This window comes from Calliphora vicina, chromosome 1, assembly GCF_958450345.1.
Source record: "Calliphora vicina chromosome 1, idCalVici1.1, whole genome shotgun sequence".
NCBI classification, from domain to species: Eukaryota; Metazoa; Arthropoda; class Insecta; order Diptera; family Calliphoridae; genus Calliphora; species Calliphora vicina.
The window spans coordinates 77,895,186-77,915,306 of NC_088780.1; the positions used below are offsets into that span (position 1 = coordinate 77,895,186).

The window sequence follows — 20,121 nt, forward strand, 5'->3', positions numbered from 1 at the left end:
CTCGGATTTATCATACATAATAATTTTACCATCCCTGGCGTCAAGATTCAAATACTATTTTCTACTGTGTAATTTTAAAAATGTTTGCAAAATTTAATTATACTGCCGGTATGATAACGGTATTGATTTGCAATTGATACCAGTATGATAAAGGTATTGATACCGTTATGATAACGGTATTGTACCGGTATTAGGGGAAACGGTATTTGAATACCGGTATTTTACCGAAATAATTATTTCGGTATCAATACCGGTACTCAATTTTTAACGGTATTGGTATTAATAACGGTATCGGTTGCTAACCTTGCTTTTTTGTCAAAAACAAGATACGAAATGCAATGAAACCAACACATATCCAAACATACGTTTTGTTGCTTTTTTTGTTAAAGCATGCAATAAATTGTCACCTTTTGATGAAATTTTCAGGATTTTTGTTCATATCTCCGTTATTTATGGACGGATGTCTGACAGAATTATTGAAGATTTGGATCCCGTCGTAAAATTATATAACGGAATGACAAACTTATATATACCCTTCTCACGAAGGTGAAGGGTTGTTTGGGATTTTTACCCAAACTATTATTTGTTTAAAAATAATAAGCTGCGCTGTGAACCCTACAAAAAAAGTCTACACAAAAATGTATCAAATTCTTTATTTTTTATTTTCTTTTAACTCATAATTTGTTTACTAAATTATTAAACTAAACCTAACTGATCTTTTTACATAAAGTACAAGAGTACGTACGTACATTCTAATGTATATCAATACATTGGAATGTACAATTGAAATTTAAGTCAGGTAGAAAAACATATCATCGTTGGTTTTGATGATCTAGTAATTTAAAATAAATTAACACTTGCATAAATTAACACTTGCATTTTGTCAACCGCAAGAAGCGGACTTCTTGTTAAGTAAAATAAAATTATTAAAATTAAAATAAACTTTTTTTTTCTACATGTTCTGATAATTTAATAAACAATAAAATTCTCCTACATTTAAATGGTGCCGAAACCCGGGAACACTGTCCATGTTCTTATTAATATTTCAATAATTTCTGAAATATAATTAAATACGGCCGTCGTGCCTACGGTATCATAAAATTACGTACGTGCTGTACAATTATTTCCCCACGAATTTCGAGCTAAATTCAGGAAAAGATGACTTCAACTCTTCAAGCAGTGGAAGACCAAAAGAAAATCGTGGAGCATATTGAACGTGTTTCTACAACTTTTCAAGCAAAACCCAAAGATGCCTTCTCAAGAGGATACCTTCAAACTATTTTGGAGGATTTGGAATCCAGTTTTAAGTCCTTCAAGGATGGACATGACCAACTAAATGACATGGTTCGGGAAAGTTCTATCGCTGAGAAAGACGTTCCATATTTAAGTACTAACACTTTTTATAAGTGCTATGATGTCTACATTTCTTTAAAAACTAATATTTTAGATTTGCTCTTTGAATTAGATTCTCCACAGACTCCAACCGTCCACGCAAGCACCTTCGCCGCCACTAGCCGCAACGAATCCTTCTGCGCTGGAGCAAGACTTCCGAAAATAGATTTGCCAACTTTTTCTGGAGATTATCTAGAATGGATTTCATATCGTGACATGTTTAAAACACTTGTGCATCAAAACAATTCCCTTACAAAGGTGCAAAAATATTTTTATTTGAAGTCTTCTTGCACTGGAACACCACTCAGCATGGTCAACGAATATCCGGCAGCAGAATCCAGTTATGATTTAGCATGGGATGCTCTCGAGAAGAGATTTCATAATGAACGAAAACTTGTTGAGCAAATATTGAAAAGGTTATTTTCAATACCGCCATCTGATGGAACTCTAAAAAATATCAAAGGGTTATTAGACACAACGCGAACCTGTCTCTCACAATTAAAATCATTGAAAATAGATATTTCTACTTGGGATTCAATTCTAGTGTATTTAATTACTCAAAATCTTGAAATGCAGACTCGCAAAGAATGGGAACAATCACTTAAAGCTAGTACATCCATTCCACCCATGTCGGATATGCTTAATTTTCTTGAAACTACCTTCCGCACTATGGAATCTTTAGAGGAAGAAGCTGTTTCAACAACACATGTCTACGGTAAGGAAAATCGTAAGAAACCTACTAGAGTTATACGAGCTCACACTGCGTCAACTGTAAATGATAACAACTGCCTTTGCTGCAACAAACGTCATCCTCTTTACAAATGTTTTCGATTTACAACCTTGTCTTCAGCGGAGAAGAAAAGTTTCGTAAATCAACATCGCCTTAGTCGAAACTGCCTGAACACTGGTCATTTACAATCGTCTTGTAGACTGAACACCAGATGCCACATCTGTCGTGAACCTCATCATACTATTATTCATAACGAATTCAGCAGAAACAATTCTGATCAAACAACTTCACCTCTGCCTAACATCCCTATTGAAAACCAGACTTTCCAGCCACCTGCTACTACGTCAACACCTAACTCTGCTACTGTAAGTACTAATGTCTCCAATCTAAGTGCGAAAAATCTAAACCCTGCTTTATTGCCCACCGTAAAAGTTTTAATAAAAACGCTAAATAAAACCTACTGCTTAAAAGCTTTAGTTGATCAAGGATCACAACTTTCATTTATTTCGGAAGAACTTTCTCAAATATTACCTGTGGAAAAATACAAAACTCGAGTTAATGTTTCTGGTATTGGAGGAAATCAGGCAGTTACTGTTAAAAAATCTGTACGATTTATTATTCATTCTAGATACGAACAAGAATTTGCACTCCCTATTACTGCCCTTGTAGTCCCTAACGTCACATCATACGTTCCCAACAAAATTACTTCTAATTTTATTCCAGACCTCTCAGCATTCTTTCTTGCAGATCCAGATTTTCTAACCCCACAAAAGATTGACCTCCTACTTGGAAACGATGTCTATGGTGATTTACTACTCCCTAGAATGAAAAAGTTTGAAAATAATCTTCTTCTGCAAGAAACTCATTTGGGATGGATGATATCAGGTTCTCCGAGAACCCATATGACAACAAATACAATTTCTGCAAATCTCTGTTCTTTGGATGAACAACTTCGAATGTTTTGGGAACAAGAGGAATTGCTAGACAAGAAATCATGGTCCACTGAAGATGAACTTTGCGAAAAGTTGTTTAACGAAACTCATATTCGTGATGAAAATGGACGATACAGTGTCCATCTGCCATTCAAAAGACTCCTTCAAGGTAAAGAGCTACCTTCGTTCTCCCACACGGACTACAATGCGATTAAAAGATTAAAACAATTAGAATTGTCTTTTAAGCAAAAGCCACAATTTGGTAATGCATACAAAAAGTTCATGATAGAATATGAATTGCTTAATCATATGAGTAACCTTGGTGAGTACCCTCATGCTATACCTCAAAATGCGTACTTTTTTCCTCACCATGGTGTACTAAAAGAGAACAGTTCAACAACAAAACTACGTGTTGTTTTTGATGGTGGAAACCGTAGACCCCCTCAAACTTCTATAAACGAAGAATTATCAGCAGGTCCTGCGTTACAAAATGATTTGTCAACAATCATCACTCGCTGGAGAAAACACTATATTGGTTTTACTGCAGACCTGGAAAAAATGTTTAGGCAAATAAATGTGTCCCCTGAACACCAACCCTATCAATGCATTCTTTGGAGAAATGCCACAAACAAAATATGTGTATATGCACTTCGTACAGTGACATATGGCACAACTTCTGCTCCTTATCTTGCAATTAGAGTACTACAGCAACTATCAGAGGATGAAGAAACTAACTTTCCAGAAGCTAGTCATATTCTTCGAACAGACACTTATGTGGATGATGTCATATCAGGAGCGGATACCCTAGAAGAGTCTTTAGAACTACAGCAACAACTGTCTAATTTTTTAAAATCTGGCGGATTTCATTTAAGGAAATGGAATTCTAATTCGTTTGAGCTCATGAAGAACATTCCTGAAGAAGATCGAGAAATTCAACAATCATTTTCTATTTATCAACCCAAAATGTCAAAAGCACTTGGTATAAATTGGAATACGAATAACGATTATTTCTATTTTTCTATAAATTTTAGATTTTCTGAACAAATAACTAAAAGCAGTTTACTTTCAGAGGCATCTAAATTATTTGATCCTTTAGGATGGCTATCCGCTACCACCATAATAGCGAAAATAATATTCCAACAACTATGGAAACTGAAACTAGATTGGAATGATATTCTACCAGATCATGTTCGAAATCAATGGGTTAATTTTCGGAACAAATTAAAGTCTCTTGAAGAGGTAAAAATTCCACGATGGATTGGTTACAGGCCTCATAAAGCTACAATTGATCTCCACGCCTTCAGCGATGCTTTGAAAGTAGCCTATGCTGCAGTCGTCTATGCTCGCGTCACAACCGAATCTTGTGAGATATTAGTAAACTTACTGCAAGCTAAAACAAAAGTGGTCCCTTTGAAAGGAGAAACAATTCCACGGTTAGAATTAAATGCAGCAACACTAATGGCTGAATTAGTTGCTAAAATAAAAGCCAACGTAGATTTAAATATCGACAACGTCATTTATTGGACAGATAGCACTATCGTTCTTGCGTGGCTGAAAAATAACTCAACACGGTTGGAAGTCTACGTTGCAAATCGAGTCGCAAAAATTCAACGCTTATCAAATGTTCATGATTGGAGGTACGTTCCAACAAAGGACAACCCTGCAGACTGCGCGTCTAGAGGCTTAATGCCTGAACAATTGATTCACCATTATCTGTGGTGGAAAGGTCCATCATGGCTCCAGAATACATCTGATTCATGGCCTACTTCCCCTAATCAAATATTTCGCGAAGAAATTATATGTAACAACCTTGCTGTTCACTTAACTAAAACAAAAACAACAATTGCAACTTATCCAGAAATAACACAAAGATTTTCAAAGCTATCTTCATTGGTACGTGTGACGTCTTATATACTTCGATTTTACAACAACATTAAATTAAATCAAAACAACAGAGAAGTTGGATTTCTCAAAACATATGAACTAAAACAAGCGCTGCACTTACTCATCAAACTAACACAAGCGGTGTCATTTCATGACGAAATCAAAACACTGAAATTGGGAAATATGGTTCCCAATCAAAGTAATATTGTAAAATTATCCCCATTTCTTGACGAAAAAGGAATTCTTCGAGTTGGTGGTAGAATCTCAAATTCTACTATTTCCTACAACGCTAAACATCCCATTTTGTTATCAAAACAAAATCCACTGTCTTTTCTTATATTTTTAGATGCTCATGTAAAAACATTTCATGGAAGTCTCCAGCTTATGCAGTCCTACGTTTCTCGTTACTACTGGATAGTTTCAGCCCGAAACATAGCAAAACGCGTACAACGTAGATGTACAGTATGCTTTAAGTACAAAGCGCAATCCTGCCAACAACTTATGGGCAACCTGCCATCTGTGCGTGTGCAACCTACTCGAGCTTTCAAGCATAGCGGATTAGATTATGCTGGACCCATTAATATAAAAACCTCTTCGTTACGAACAGCATCTACATCTAAGGGCTACATATCCTTGTTTATCTGTATGTGTACGAAGGCTATACATTTAGAAGCAGTCACTAGTCTAAACGTGGATGCTTTCTTGGCTGCATTCCGACGCTTTACCGCACGTAGAGGCTTATGCACTGATTTATACTCCGACTGTGGTACAAATTTTGTAGGTGCCAACAAAGAACTTCAAGTCCTGTATCACCGAAACAAGGCATCACTTCCTGAGCATCTCGCAGAAACTCTTGCGAATCAAGGTACAAAGTGGCACTTCATCCCTCCTGCTTCACCCCATTTTGGCGGACTATGGGAAGCCGGCGTGAAATCCACTAAGCACCACTTGCGCCGCATTATGAAAGATCGTATACTAACATATGAAGAACTCAGTACCCTCTTGGCACAGATTGAAAGCTGCTTAAACTCCAGGCCATTGTGTCCATTATCTACCGATCCTACAGACGCCGATGTCCTTACACCAGCACATTTTCTCATTGGAGAACCTTCAATTTGCATCCCCGATGATGACTTACTTGATGCTAATATTGATCGTTTGAGCCGTTGGAAATTAATTGAACATCTCAAACAAAATTTCTGGGATCGCTGGAATAAAGAATATTTATGTCGACTTCAAGCTCGACCAAAGTGGAATAAGGTCGAAAGAAACATAAAAGTTGGTGATATTGTTCTTCTTCTACATGAACGAAGTACTGCAGGTCAATGGCCACTTGCCAAAGTTGAAGAATTGCACCCTGGTTCAGATGGATTGGTACGAGTAGTTACACTATATTGCAACGGCAAGCACATAAAGCGTCCTATATCAAAAATTTGCTTTCTACCATCTAATGATATCCATAACGACGAGAGAGTTTCTACTATCTAAGAACGACCGTTCATTGTGGGGGAGAATGTTTGGGATTTTTACCCAAACTATTATTTTTTTAAAAATAATAAGCTGCGCTGTGAACCCTACAAAAAAAGTCTACACAAAAATGTATCAAATTCTTTATTTTTTATTTTCTTTTAACTCATAATTTGTTTACTAAATTATTAAACTAAACCTAACTGATCTTTTTACATAAAGTACAAGAGTACGTACGTACATACTTATGTATATCAATACATTGGAATGTACAATTGAAATTTAAGTCAGGTAGAAAAACATATCATCGTTGGTTTTGATGATCTAGTAATTTAAAATAAATTAACACTTGCATAAATTAACACTTGCATTTTGTCAACCGCAAGAAGCGGACTTCTTGTTAAGTAAAATAAAATTATTAAAATTAAAATAAACTTTTTTTTTCTACATGTTCTGATAATTTAATAAACAATAAAATTCTCCTACAAGGGTATAATAAAGTACTCGTACTATTTATTTTTTCAATAAATAAAATCTGAAATTACAGATTAAACTTGTTGTTAAACTTGCACAATCAGCGAATAAAATCCGTTCCTATTTATATTAAGCTAAAATGTATTAATATACAAACATTTTTATTTATTTTTTTCAATTATTATTAAATTTATTCGAATAAATATCACTATTAATTTATTTTGTCATTTTGTTAAATTGTAACGAAATCTAATGATTTTCTATGAGAAAACTCTAATTTTAATGCCGGAGTGAGTATATTAGATTGTGTGGATCTTCTTCCACGATGTTTACACATTTAATTACTACATGCCGTTGCAGGTTAACCCTCCGTTAGTCGCAATCATTTTCAATCGAGACTAGTCGCAATGTATCAAATTGATGTCAATAAAAAAATCGCGTTTCAAAAATTATCTCTTCACTTTTTATTTCGAAAACATAAAAACAATATTAAATGCAATGTATTTAAAAGAGTAATATAAAAAAAATTGCAGTAAAAATATTATTTTATCAAAAAATAGCTATGCCGAATCTTATATACCCTTCACCTTTGTTGTGGATGCATTATTATTTTTTATAATTAGTATATATGTATGTACATTGCCCACTTTCAGCGTACAGCATCCTAAATTTATCAAGAACATAAAAAACCACAACGCCAAACGAAACAAAACACCAAAAGAAAAAACAAAAACAAAATACGCAATCCAATGAAACCAACACACATCCAAACATACGTTTAATTGTATAAAAACAACAACGCCAAAAGAAACAAAACACAAAAGAAAAACAAAATACGCAAAGCATGCACATCCAAACATACGATTTGTTGCTGTTTTGTCAAAAAAACCAACACACAACCAAACAAACGTTTAGTTGTATAAAAAACAACAACAACGCCAAAAGAAACAAAACACAAAAAAAACAAAATACGCAAAGCATGCACATCCAAAAACATACGTTTTGTTGCTTTTTTGTCAAAAAAACCAACACACAACCAAACAAACGTTTAGTTGTATAAAAAACAACAACAACGCCAAAAGAAACAAAATACGCAAAGCATGCACATCCAAAAACATACGTTTTGTTGCTTTTTTGTCAAAGTATGCAATACATTGTGTTTTTTGATGAAATTTTCAGAGGTTGTCTCGGATTTTTGCTCATATCTCCGTTATTTATGGACGGATTTTGCTGATTTTAAATAGCAAAATTCTCGAAAGTATGTCTGACAGAATTGTTGAAGATTTGGATCCCGGAGATATCTGGGGCCTTCAGAAAATTGATTTCAACAGACAGACAGACGGACAGACAGACAGACAGACAGACAGACAGACAGACAGACAGACAGACAGACAGACAGACAGACAGACAGACAGACAGACAGACAGACAGACAGACAGACAGACAGACGGACAGACAGACGGACATGGCTTAATCGACTCCGCTATCTATAAGGATCCAGAATATATATGTATACTTTATAGGGTCGGAAATGAAAAATGTTGAAATTACAAACGGAATGACAAACTTATATATACCCTTCTCACGAAGCTGAAGGGTATAATCACAATAAACAAATGTTTGCATATATAAACCAGATCAGTTGCGAGTAACGGAGGGTTAACAGTAAATGACTATAAAACTAACTTGTGAACCTCATGTAGCTCACTGCCGGAGGAATATCTAACAAAATCACATATTATTATAATGGTAATTATTCCCCAGCGGAGTTAAAATTATGTTTAGCAATTGCAATATAATCGTCTATTATTGAAACTTATCAAAATTTATCTTTTAATTTTTTTTTAATATAAAATGTAAAAAGAATACTTTAAAATAGTCTTAAATATTGTCGAAGCAATTTTAAAATTCGTTTATTTAAAACAACATTTGTATGAGGTATTTTAAGCTAAAATACGTTTACAATTTTAAGGAATTTTGCTTAAAAATGCTGTTTAAAATTTTTATGAATACGGCCGTTAAACTTTAATTTAAAAGCAAACGAAAGCTTTTATGTACACAAAATTATTTTTTTATGTGATTTATCGGTCAGCTGATAAGAAAGCAAAACAATTGAAATTTGAAAATTTAATATTCATTGGGTATAAACCTTAGCAATGGTACCTCTGGAACGGTGACCAAGACCAAATTAAAAATATTTTTCTTTTAAAATGTTTCCTCAAAAGTAAAGAAAGTTTTGACAAAATTATGAAGTAAACTCAAAAAAAGTCCGACAAAGAAATTTCCGAAAAATCTGAAAAAATTTACCCTATAAGCTTTCAAATTATGCTGAGCCCCAATAAAATTTTTTTTTCGAACACACTACTGTACAGAGCAATGGCTGTGTTAAATGGTTCACAGAAACTAGTGAACGTAGATTATCAATTTACGTAGATTACCAATTTTCCATCTCAAGCAGCACGCAGAACAACGCGATCGCTTGCGTGCTAGCAACCAAGTTGATGAACAAATTGTACAATTGAAGGCAAAGATTAATAATCTCGTAATCTAGTTAGAAAAAGCGCTGGTCTACTATTAAAAATCTATCTGGATCAACGAATAATAAAAATCTCGCCTCTATCACCATTATCGACATTCAATACACAGATGCCAGGAAATGTGCAATTTAGTTTTGCCGACAGTTTTTCGAACACCCCACCTCGCAAAACCGGAACAAAAGAGCTATAATCCGGAGAACTAAGAATTTAAAACGAGATTATCTCAAAATCAAAAGATCTTGGTCCTGTTGTTAAAGAAACTTGGTAAAGTAGAAACTTGGTAAAGCTACGAATTTTTGAACAAGTTATTATCATGAAAATACGCATCTTTTTTGAAAAATTGGGGAAAATCGGACAATTGTAACGACCACCGCCATGTAACAGTAAGAATAAATATGCACAGTAGAGTGCTCCTCTAGAATTATTCTATGTATTGTAGAAACACGTTGTGTAAAATATTAGGGTGATAGGATAAAGTTAACTGGTGGCGCAACGACGCTGAAGTTTTGATGTGCACTTACAAGGGGAACAAATTAAATTCTTTCAGATTTTGTAAAAAATTAGCCTTTAAGTAATTACTTTTGCAATTTAATTTAAAGGAATCGAAATGTGTACATAATTGTCGTTCTAATGAGATATAAAAGACAAAAAATGTTAAAGTTATTAAAAAATTCTCATTCCATTAACTCGTCTCAAGCCACTAGAACAAGAAATGTAGAATTAAAATTAACATATTTTGAGAAATATTAAAATAATAGCTCATTTTTACTTAAAATATATCCATATTTACTTGTATATGAGTTTTTGTCTTCGTAGGATATCGTTAACCTATTCGCTGGTATGACCAAAACAATTTCATTTGTTTAACGGCAGTTTCAATGGTGTATGGTTTATTAGGGTGGCCCTTAATAAACGATGATTTTTTTACCAATCTTCACCAAACTAAGGGGTGAGAGTGGCCAAAATCCAACTTTCGTTTATTAAGGGCCACCCTAATGGTATATATACCAATTTATCATGTGATGACAACAGAACTCTGGAATCTAATGGTATTCTATATTTTTAAGATTTCTCACTTTCCAGATATACTTACAATAAAACGCTCGATTCTTAACACGGTTGCGTTAAGAATCGCTCGACCTTTTAAGGTTGCATTGCATACACACATTTTGGAATTCACCCATACAGCGGGTAGAAATTAGATTTTTATTTTCTGTAAAAAACACGACATTCGGATAATAGTCTTTAAGAACTTGTATGATGTGTCATTGTAGTGTTTATACCTGTTGTGTTATTAAATTTATTCTCAGGTACAATATTTTCGTCAAATTTTAATTTCAGTGGAATAGAAGTCCTTAGGGTCAAAAGGGGTTAAACAAGTTATACTACCACGAGAAAAGCCAAAATGTCCTCTTTAAGCCTATGTATTAGGGTTCCTAATTTCCCGGAATTTTTTCTTTCCCGGGAGGAAATTAAAAAAATCTTTTCATTCCCGGGAATTTTTTAATACTAAATTAAACCAAAAACCAGAAAATTCTTTTCGAATAATTTGTCTTATAACAAGTTTTACTATCACGAGAAAAGCCAAAGTGTCCTCTTTAAGCCTATGTATTAGGATCCTAATTTCCCGGAATTTTTTCTTTCCCGGGAGGAAATTAAAAAAATCTTTTCATTCCCGGGAATTTTTTAATACTAAATTAAACCAAAAACCAGAACATTTTTTTCGAATAATTTGTCTTATAACACAGTGCAAAAAAAACACGATCGTGACAGTATACGTTCGACTCTACTACCAAAGGGTAGTAAAACTCTATACTCAGTTTGTAAATTTTGGTGACCAATTTTTTTTATGGGCCCCCAAAGATTCTGAAAATGGGCCCTCAAAAAATGGTATCATCAGTTTTTGGACAACAGCTAATTTAGACTTGGTGATAACGCTTAACTTTATATTGCAATAATATAGCTAAGATTCCGCAAGACAAATTTTGTTAAAATTTTTCCCCAAAAATAGCTTTTCTTTCACTTTTTTTTGAAAAAATATAGGAAGGAAATTTTTTTTTACTTTTGTAGAATAACTTCCAGGGACTCCTTATTTTTCACTAACAATATTTAGCAAAGTTGTAGCTTGGCCGAACATACTTTCTTACTTGTTATACCCTTCAGCTTCATGAGAAGGGTATATATAAGTTTGTCATTCCGTTTGTAATTTCTACATTTTTCATTTCCGACCCTATAAAGTATATATATTCTGGATCCTTATATATAGCGGAGTCGATTAAGCCATGTCTGTCTGTCTGTCCGTCTGTCTGTTGAAATCAATTTTCTGAAGGCCCCAGATATCTCCGGGATCCAAATCTTCAACAATTCTGTCAGACATACTTTCGAGAATTTTGCTATTTAAAATCAGCAAAATCCGTCCATAAATAACGGAGATATGAGCAAAAATCCGAGACAACCTCTGAAAATTTCATCAAAAAACACAATGTATTGCATGCTTTGACAAAAAAGCAACAAAACGTATGTTTTTGGATGTGCATGCTTTGCGTATTTTGTTTCTTTTGGCGTTGTTGTTGTTTTTTATACAACTAAACGTTTGTTTGGTTGTGTGTTGGTTTTTTTGACAAAAAAGCAACAAAACGTATGTTTTTGGATGTGCATGCTTTGCGTATTTTGTTTTTTTTGTGTTTTGTTTCTTTTGGCGTTGTTGTTGTTTTTTATACAACTAAACGTTTGTTTGGTTGTGTGTTGGTTTTTTTGACAAAACAGCAACAAATCGTATGTTTGGATGTGCATGCTTTGCGTATTTTGTTTTTCTTTTGTGTTTTGTTTCTTTTGGCGTTGTTGTTTTTTATACAATTAAACGTATGTTTGGATGTGTGTTGGTTTCATTGGCTTGCGTATTTTGTTTTTGTATTTTCTTTAGGTGTTTTGTTTCGTTTGGCGTTGTTGTTTTTTATGTTCTTGATAAATTTAGGATGCTGTACGCTGAAAGTGGGCAATGTACATTAGAGTGCTCCAAGATTGTATGGACGAAAAAAACTTTCTAGGTACAGGCCGTCCCCCCCTCTAGAATTGTTCTATGTATTGTAGAAACACGTTGTGTAAAATATTAGGATGATAGGATAACGTTAACTGGTGGCGCAACGACGCTGAAGTTTTGAGGTGCATTTACAAGGGGAAAATATGCAATTTTTTCAGTTTTTGTAAAAATTTTGCCATTAAATAATGACTTTTACAATTTAATTTAAAAGAATCGAAATGTGTACGTAATTGTCGTTATAATAAGACAAAAATTGGTGAAAAAATGTTAAAGTTATTAAAAAATCGCCAGGCCATTAACGTGTCTCAGGCCACTAGAACAAGGAATTTATGAACAAAATTAACATATTTTGATAAATATTAAAATAAAAGCTTATTTTTACTTAAAATATATCCATATTTACTTGTATATGAGTTTTTGTCCTCGTATGATACCGTTAACCTATTCGCAGGTATGACCAAAAAAATTAAATTTTTTTAACAGCAGTTTTTAAACTCCAATTTCAAATTTTTAAAAATTTTGTTAAACAAATTTCAGAATTTTTTGATCATCACATGGAGATTTATTGACAACATAATAGGGAATAAAAATGTGAAAAAAGTATGTCAATACCTCCTATAGTTTTTCCGTACCTGCGATATAAATTTTGCGATTTTCGAGAAAAACTAATTTTTTGGCCATATTTTGGGGAATGACCAGAATTTCCTTACTGTAATGATTTTTAAGTAAAACCTATTCAGAATAATATAGTCCAGGTAATTTTAAATATAGTCTGAAAGTTTTACTAAAATCGGAAAACTTTAACCCTTAAATCGTGAAGGTAAAAGGTCAATTTTTTCAATATTTGGAATTTCTCATGGAAAGATAGCGAAATATTATATATTTTTGGACCGATTTTGATGAAACTTAAGAAAAATATAAAATGAAGTCTAGTATTCACAATAACAGTACAAAAATGGAAATTAACCCTTAATAGCACTTGGGGTCCAAATGACCCTCAACTTTTAAAATCACGAAAAACACATTCATTTTGACCCCAAGTACCCTTAAGGGTTAATTTCCATTTTTGTACTGTTATTGTGAATACTAGACTTCATTTTATATTTTTCTTAAGTTTCATCAAAATCGGTCCAAAAATATATAATATTTCGCTATCTTTCCATGAGAAATTCCAAATATTGAAAAAATTGACCTTTGACCTTCACGATTTAAGGGTTAAAGTTTTCCGATTTTAGTAAAACTTTCAGATTATATTTAAAATTACATGGACTATATTATTCTGAATAGCTTTTACTTAAAAATCATTACAGTAAGGAAATTCTGGTCATTCCCCAAAATATGGCCAAAAAATTAGTTTTTCTCGAAAATCGCAAAATTTATATCGCAGGTACGGAAAAACTATAGGAGGTATTGACATACTTTTTTCACATTTTTATTCCCTATTATGTTGTCAATAAATCTCCATGTGATGATCAAAAAATTCTGAAATTTGTTTAACAAAATTTTTAAAAATTTGAAATTGGAGTTTTGAAACTGCCGTTAAAAAAATTTTATTTTTTTGGTCATACCTGCGAATAGGTAACGGTATCATACGAGGACAAAAACTCATATACAAGTAATTATGGATATATTTTAAGTAAAAATAAGCTTTTATTTTAATATTTATCAAAATATGTTAATTTCGTTCATAAATTTCTTGTTCTAGTGGCCTGAGACACGTTAATGGCCTGACGATTTTTTAATAACTTTAACATTTTTTCACCAATTTTTGTCTTTTATATCTTATTATAACGACAATTACGTACACATTTCGATTCTTTTAAATTAAATTGTAAAAGTCATTATTTAATGGCAAAATTTTTACAAAAACTGAAAAAATTGCATATTTCCCCCTTGTAAATGCACCTCAAAACTTCAGCGTCGTTGCGCCACCAGTTAACGTTATCCTATCATCCTAATATTTTACACAACGTGTTTCTACAATACATAGAACAATTCTAGAGCGGGGGGACGGTCAAAATTCGCAATTTTATTTTTTTGGAGCACTCTAATGTACATACATATATACTAATTATAAAAAATAATAATGCATCCACAACAAAGATGAAGGGTATATAAGATTCGGCATAGCCGAATATAGCACTCTTACTTGTTTTTATATAACGTTACCATACCTCCTCTTTTTTAAAGGACAATCATCTATTTTAACTGGCTGTCATCTATAAAATTTGTGTCCTCTTTCTGTCATCTTTTTCCATAATCTGCCATCTTTTGTCATCTTAATTTTTAAAGGCATGATCAATATTTATTTTTATAAATAAAAACAAATTTTATTTCACGCCGGTCACCGGTTTTGTCTGTCAAATCTTGTTCAAATTGCTTTTAGTCTGCCAGGAACTAATGCAGCTGTGGAGAGAATGTTTTCATTAATTAATAGAGTGACAATTAGCCGGAATATTGTGACACTAGTTCTAAAAGTTATGTTGAAAATTTGAGCCAAATAGAAATGAAAATTAAAGTAAACATTTTTGTGGAGATTAAACCTATATCTCCATATGAACGTAAATTTTTCTGTCAAATATTTAAAAAAATGATTAATTCTAATTAATTTTTGACTTTTTTCTTTATGTCATCTATTTTCATTTTCAAAATCTGGTCGCCTTATTTTATAACATCTTTATATGTAAAGCTGATGCAAAAATCAAAAAAAAAATCGCATTTTCATACTAAATGCTATAAAAAATTAAAAGTTCAACTTAAGCTTTAAATTTCACAACTGCTGAACAGATTTTAATGAAATTAAAACTGGAGAAAAATTTAAGAAAATATCTGTACATAAAAAAAAAAATCTAAAATATCTCTATCGGTTCAAAAGTTACATAGTTTTGTTCGATGAAAAATGATCCTGAGCTACTGTGCGCGGACACCAACAAACACTGAGTAAATTTTATTCTCCACAGCATGACGTCGAAAATTTAAATGTAAATGCTTCCCATAACCCCAGGCGAAATGAATGGTCTTAAAAAAGTCGAACAATCTATTAAATTATCTCAAATAATAAAAAAAAGTAGAATTTTTAAATTGTTAAAAAAAAATATTTAATTGCAACAGTTTACTAAAACTAAATACCTATGCACACAAAACTAGAAATATTTAATACTCCATAGCCTGCAATTTGGTAGACTTGCATTTTTTCTAGTGTATGCAAAAAGAATAATAAATAAATGTTTATAAAGTAAACAAAAACTTCTTCCATAATTTTTCTATAAAAACCAAAAAACCATACTCGATTTGCTGAAACTTTTAGAAAAGTGTTTGATAATAAACCTGCCAAATTAAAAAAAGCGCATCAATAAATGTAGAAACCATGGTCCATAATCAAAAATAAAGTATACTTGTTATTCTTTGGTACACTTTAAGAGAACTAAAGTCAAAATTGACGTTAAAGTCAACGATTTGGTCCAATTGGACCAAAATTGGTAGTTTTAAGTTAACAAATAGACTTTTGGTAGTTTGGTTGGTTTGTTACGATTTTTGTCGAATTTTGGTAGGTTTTTTGAATAAGTATTTTTAAGATAAAAATAATAAAAATCATAACCAACCAGGGGCCAAATCACCGCATTCGATATCGAGTGCACGTTCGTGTAGAGAAAATTTTCGATGGCTGCAATTTTTTGGATCACGGTATTCGATCGTAATTTATATTACCTACTACTATTTTTTACATAGCTGTAAGCATATAAAAATAAAAAAAAACAAAACAATAAAGGAAAACAAAATAAATAAAGTGTGAAATTTTTAAAAAATATCAGAAAGTTTGTAATAAAAATGGATCCGAGTGTTTTTTTATATTCTTCATCATCGGAATCAGAGGACGAGTCGAATATTACAATTATAAGAAGAAATATTCGTGACAAAAGCAATCCTTTTTCATTGCCTGAAGTTGAGTAAGTTGTGTCTTTTGAAGTGAATGATTTTAAATAAATGTTTCAACCTCCATAGATTTAAAAGACGTTTTCGCCTGTCAAAAGATGCTTTTAAATATGTGTTATCCGAAATAGAAATTTCTGGTCATATGTCGACGTCCGTACCACCCATATTGCAGCTTGCCGCTACATTGAACCTTTTGGCCAGTGGCAGCTTTCAGCATAATGCCGGGAATGATTTTTTGATTGGATTAGCACAAAGTACCATGTGCAAAGTTGTAAAAAAAGTCACAAAAGAAATAGAAAAGAAATTGTGTGCCAAAATGATAAACTTTTTGCCAAATCAATCTGAGGAGTGTATGGAGTATTTCATGGACAAGTTCAAAATCCCTGGAGGTATTTATACGACAATATATGTTAACTACTTAAAATATAAAAGATACTTTCAGTGGTTGGATGTGTAGACGGCACTCACTTTGGTTTTCAAGCACCCACAGAAAATGAGTACATGTTCTTCAACAGAAAAGGATTTCACAGCTTAAATTCAATGATAGTAAGTTATATTACAATTAATTAATTAATCAATTAACAGTTGTGTAAAACGTTTAGATTTGTGACCATGAATACAAAATATTGGCTATTAATTCAATGTACGGCGGTGTTGCGCACGACAGTTTTGTTTGGAAGCATTGCGAAGAACGACGTTTACTCGAGCAATTGTATACAGAGAACGGCTTAAATGTTTGGGTTCTTGGTAAATATAATGTTTATTGTTGTTTAGTCACTACTTTTTAAACACTCACTTATATATTATGTTTTAGGAGACTCTGGATATCCCACAGAGCCCTGGTGTATAGTACCATATTCAATAACCGCTGAAGGGTATGCAGAAGCCTATTTCAATGAAATTCACGCGAAGGCTAGGTGTATCGTTGAACGCACAATTGGAATATTAAAGGGACGCTGGAGAATATTATGCAATGAGAGAAGAAGCCGATACTCTCCCGAAAAAATGGCAATATTTGGAAACGTATGCGGTGCTTTACACAATGTATGCATAAAGTTTAAGGTGCCTATGTACACGCAAGTAAATTCTAGAGAGCCCTCGTCAATTGAAGTATTTACTGGCGGGGAAACACGATTGCTAAAAATTGGGCAGAAAATTAGAGACCAAATAAAAATACCTTTAAATGCAAATATTTAAAATATGGCTTTTATTTAATAAAAAAAGACAGAAAACAAAAATACATTTCATGTTAGGTAAATATTAAGTAGTAAATAACATTTAATTTGTACGATGCTTAGGAGATCTTAAAGTAATTCATTCAGTCTAATAAATAGGCTCAGAAAATAAAGCTATTTTTATATGATGTTTGGGCAAGTAGTAGTTCAAGTATTTACCCGTGAATTTGCAATAAAAAACAATTTTTGAAAAACTGGTAAAAGAAAATATAAAAAAATTTATGTGTTTCATTCTCGTCGAAGCACTTCAAGCTCTAGTATTTTTATTTGAAGATCAATCTCTTTAGATGACATGCTTGCGTCATGTTCTATTTGCTTCAGTCTTATGTCTTTTTCCTTTAGAGAAATTAATTTGTCGAGCTTGAGATTAGTTTCCTCTTTAATTTTAAGGGACCGTTCTTTAAGTTCAATCACTTTGTTCAACTTTTCTCCAATTTCACTTTGCCAGTCTTTCAATTGGACAATATTTTCTTTAATTAGTTCCATCTTTGTATTTTTTTTGCACTCATTTTTTTGCCTACGACTTTGAGTACTAGTGTTCATCTCAACCTCAATATCTGAAGATTCTAATTCGGATATTGCTCCCTTTTCGATGTTGTTGTTTGCATCATTAGGTACATCCACATTTTTGGCACTTGTTTGGTTCGTTTTGCTACCAAAACAATTTATAGTAACCATCCCAGATACTGCCGCAGTTAGCCCAGCTGCTTCCACAATTTGTTCCTCTGCAGTAGTAAGCAAAATTTCATCATACGGACCTCCTCCAGTTTTCTTTTTAGATTCCTTGTTGTGTGAGAGTTTCTTCTTCGTGTTATGCTTCTGATCCGCATATACCTTAAAATTTTAGAAAATAATCATTGGCTACATGAATTTTTCTAATTGAAACATATATAACATTACCTTCCGCCAACTTGAAACATTTTTAAAGGGTGGGCCCCAGGCATTTAGTTTACTTGTCAATTGTCGCCATAAATTTTGAGACCTCACTTTCGCTTGAGCACAGTTTTTAAGCTTATTTTTGGCCAAGTCGGGATGTTACATCATAAATTGCGCCAATACCTCTTTTTGTTTCCCATTTGTTTTATTTGTATTTGTTCTGGAAGCGTTTTCATTGTTTATTTGTTTTTTTCTACCACTTACTGAGCTGTCTCCGTCTTGATGTACACTTTCCCTAAAAACAATTCACATTATATTTTTTATATTACTATGAATTTCTATAAATAAATAAATAAACAAATAAATAATCAGAAAAATACTTACATTTTCATTTAGTTATTATTTTACTTCTTTGTTTTGTTTTGATTGTTTTGTTTCTCGTACAAATAGGTAGTGTTTGTTTGTTTTCGATAAGAGATTACCAATCGAGTACAACTTCGAGTAAATACGTTTCGATAACGACTGCCGTGATCCACGTTAACTACATTTCGATGACAAAGTACTCGATTTCGAATGTGGTGATTTGGCCCCAGTGCGGGACGAAAAAATTTTTTATTCATGGAATATGTATTTTTAAGATCAAAATAATAAAAATCATAACCAGCCAGTGCGGGACGAAAAAATTTTTTATTCATGGTTGTTTTGGTTAAATTGGCATTCTTCCATCTAGATTAGGTCTGCACGATTCTTAATCGAGTGTGGCCACGGTTATCTAATATGGTTATCTAAACTGAAACTAAGGAATTTGGAAATGACATTTTTGCTAGAATATTCTATGATGAACTTTGTGATAATGAGTTGAAGGACGACATGGTAATAGACGAAACTAAAGACGTTACTGAAACGAGTCTTTAATCAGAACTTAACGATACTATTAAAGTATTCAAAATCTAAAAAAATATGCTTAGAAAAAACTAAAAAAAAGAACTGAGAAATTGGATACTTTTTATCGTGCCTTATTTTCTATTTTTCCAAATCTACAATCAGTGAGGTAGTTTTTACAAGTCAAGTTTAATTAAAACTAAAAAAATCGTTTAAAATTTAAGCATTTAAATTACATTCTTTTTTTAAAGGATTATTTTAGACGATCTCCTTAAAATCTAAAAAAGGAACTACCATGTATATTTTTATTTGTTTTGTTGAATTATTATGTTTTGTTTGTTTTTTAAGTTTTTGTTCTTTTTAGTAAGAAAATGCTTATATAAGTATACAAAATTCGTGTTTTTCTTTTCAATTTAAAATTAAAATAGAAATTATTCGGTTAATCGAATAATTTAATATTAACCGATTAAATCTAAACCCCGATTAATTATTTGCTCGATTAACCGATTAATCCAGAAACCCGATTAATTGAATACCCTAGTTATTACAATGGGCACGTTTAGATCTTTGTGTATATTCGCGTTTTTGATATACCAGGGGGCAACTGTGATCATTCTTAGAAACTTGTTTTGGCGTCTTTGGATCTTTTCTACATTTGACGCTGAGGCCGTGCCCCATAGCTGTATGCCATAACACCATATCGGTTTTATGATCATGTTATAAAGTAGTAGTTTACAAT

At 32.5% G+C, this 20,121-nt stretch overlaps 2 protein-coding genes across 2 annotated transcripts; both read left to right on the forward strand.

The window, feature by feature from the left end:
• Window positions 1–1,158: 1,158 nt before the first annotated feature.
• On the forward strand, window positions 1,159–9,430 carry LOC135950815 (uncharacterized). The gene is made up of 2 exons (XM_065500345.1): window positions 1,159–6,312; window positions 9,338–9,430. Exons 1-2 carry the CDS (start codon window positions 1,159–1,161, stop codon window positions 9,428–9,430), a joined length of 5,247 nt encoding a protein of 1,748 aa, XP_065356417.1.
• Window positions 9,431–16,531: 7,101 nt separating this feature from the next.
• Window positions 16,532–17,586, forward strand: LOC135950825 (putative nuclease HARBI1). Its single transcript, XM_065500355.1, has 4 exons — window positions 16,532–16,778; window positions 16,832–16,935; window positions 16,992–17,136; window positions 17,204–17,586. Exons 1-4 carry the CDS (start codon window positions 16,532–16,534, stop codon window positions 17,584–17,586), a joined length of 879 nt encoding a protein of 292 aa, XP_065356427.1.
• Window positions 17,587–20,121: the final 2,535 nt, after the last annotated feature.

Bases quoted from the DNA above. Each gene is read 5' to 3' on its own strand.
- LOC135950815 (XM_065500345.1), top strand. From the start codon at position 1,159: ATGACTTCAACTCTTCAAGCAGTGGAAGACCAAAAGAAAATCGTGGAG. The intron at 6,313-9,337 runs GTACGAGTAGTT...CATCTCAAGCAG, and splicing joins ACCCTGGTTCAGATGGATTG to CACGCAGAACAACGCGATCG.
- LOC135950825 (XM_065500355.1), top strand. From the start codon at position 16,532: ATGTCGACGTCCGTACCACCCATATTGCAGCTTGCCGCTACATTGAAC. The intron at 16,779-16,831 runs GTATTTATACGA...AGATACTTTCAG, and splicing joins CAAGTTCAAAATCCCTGGAG to TGGTTGGATGTGTAGACGGC. The intron at 17,137-17,203 runs GTAAATATAATG...ATTATGTTTTAG, and splicing joins CTTAAATGTTTGGGTTCTTG to GAGACTCTGGATATCCCACA.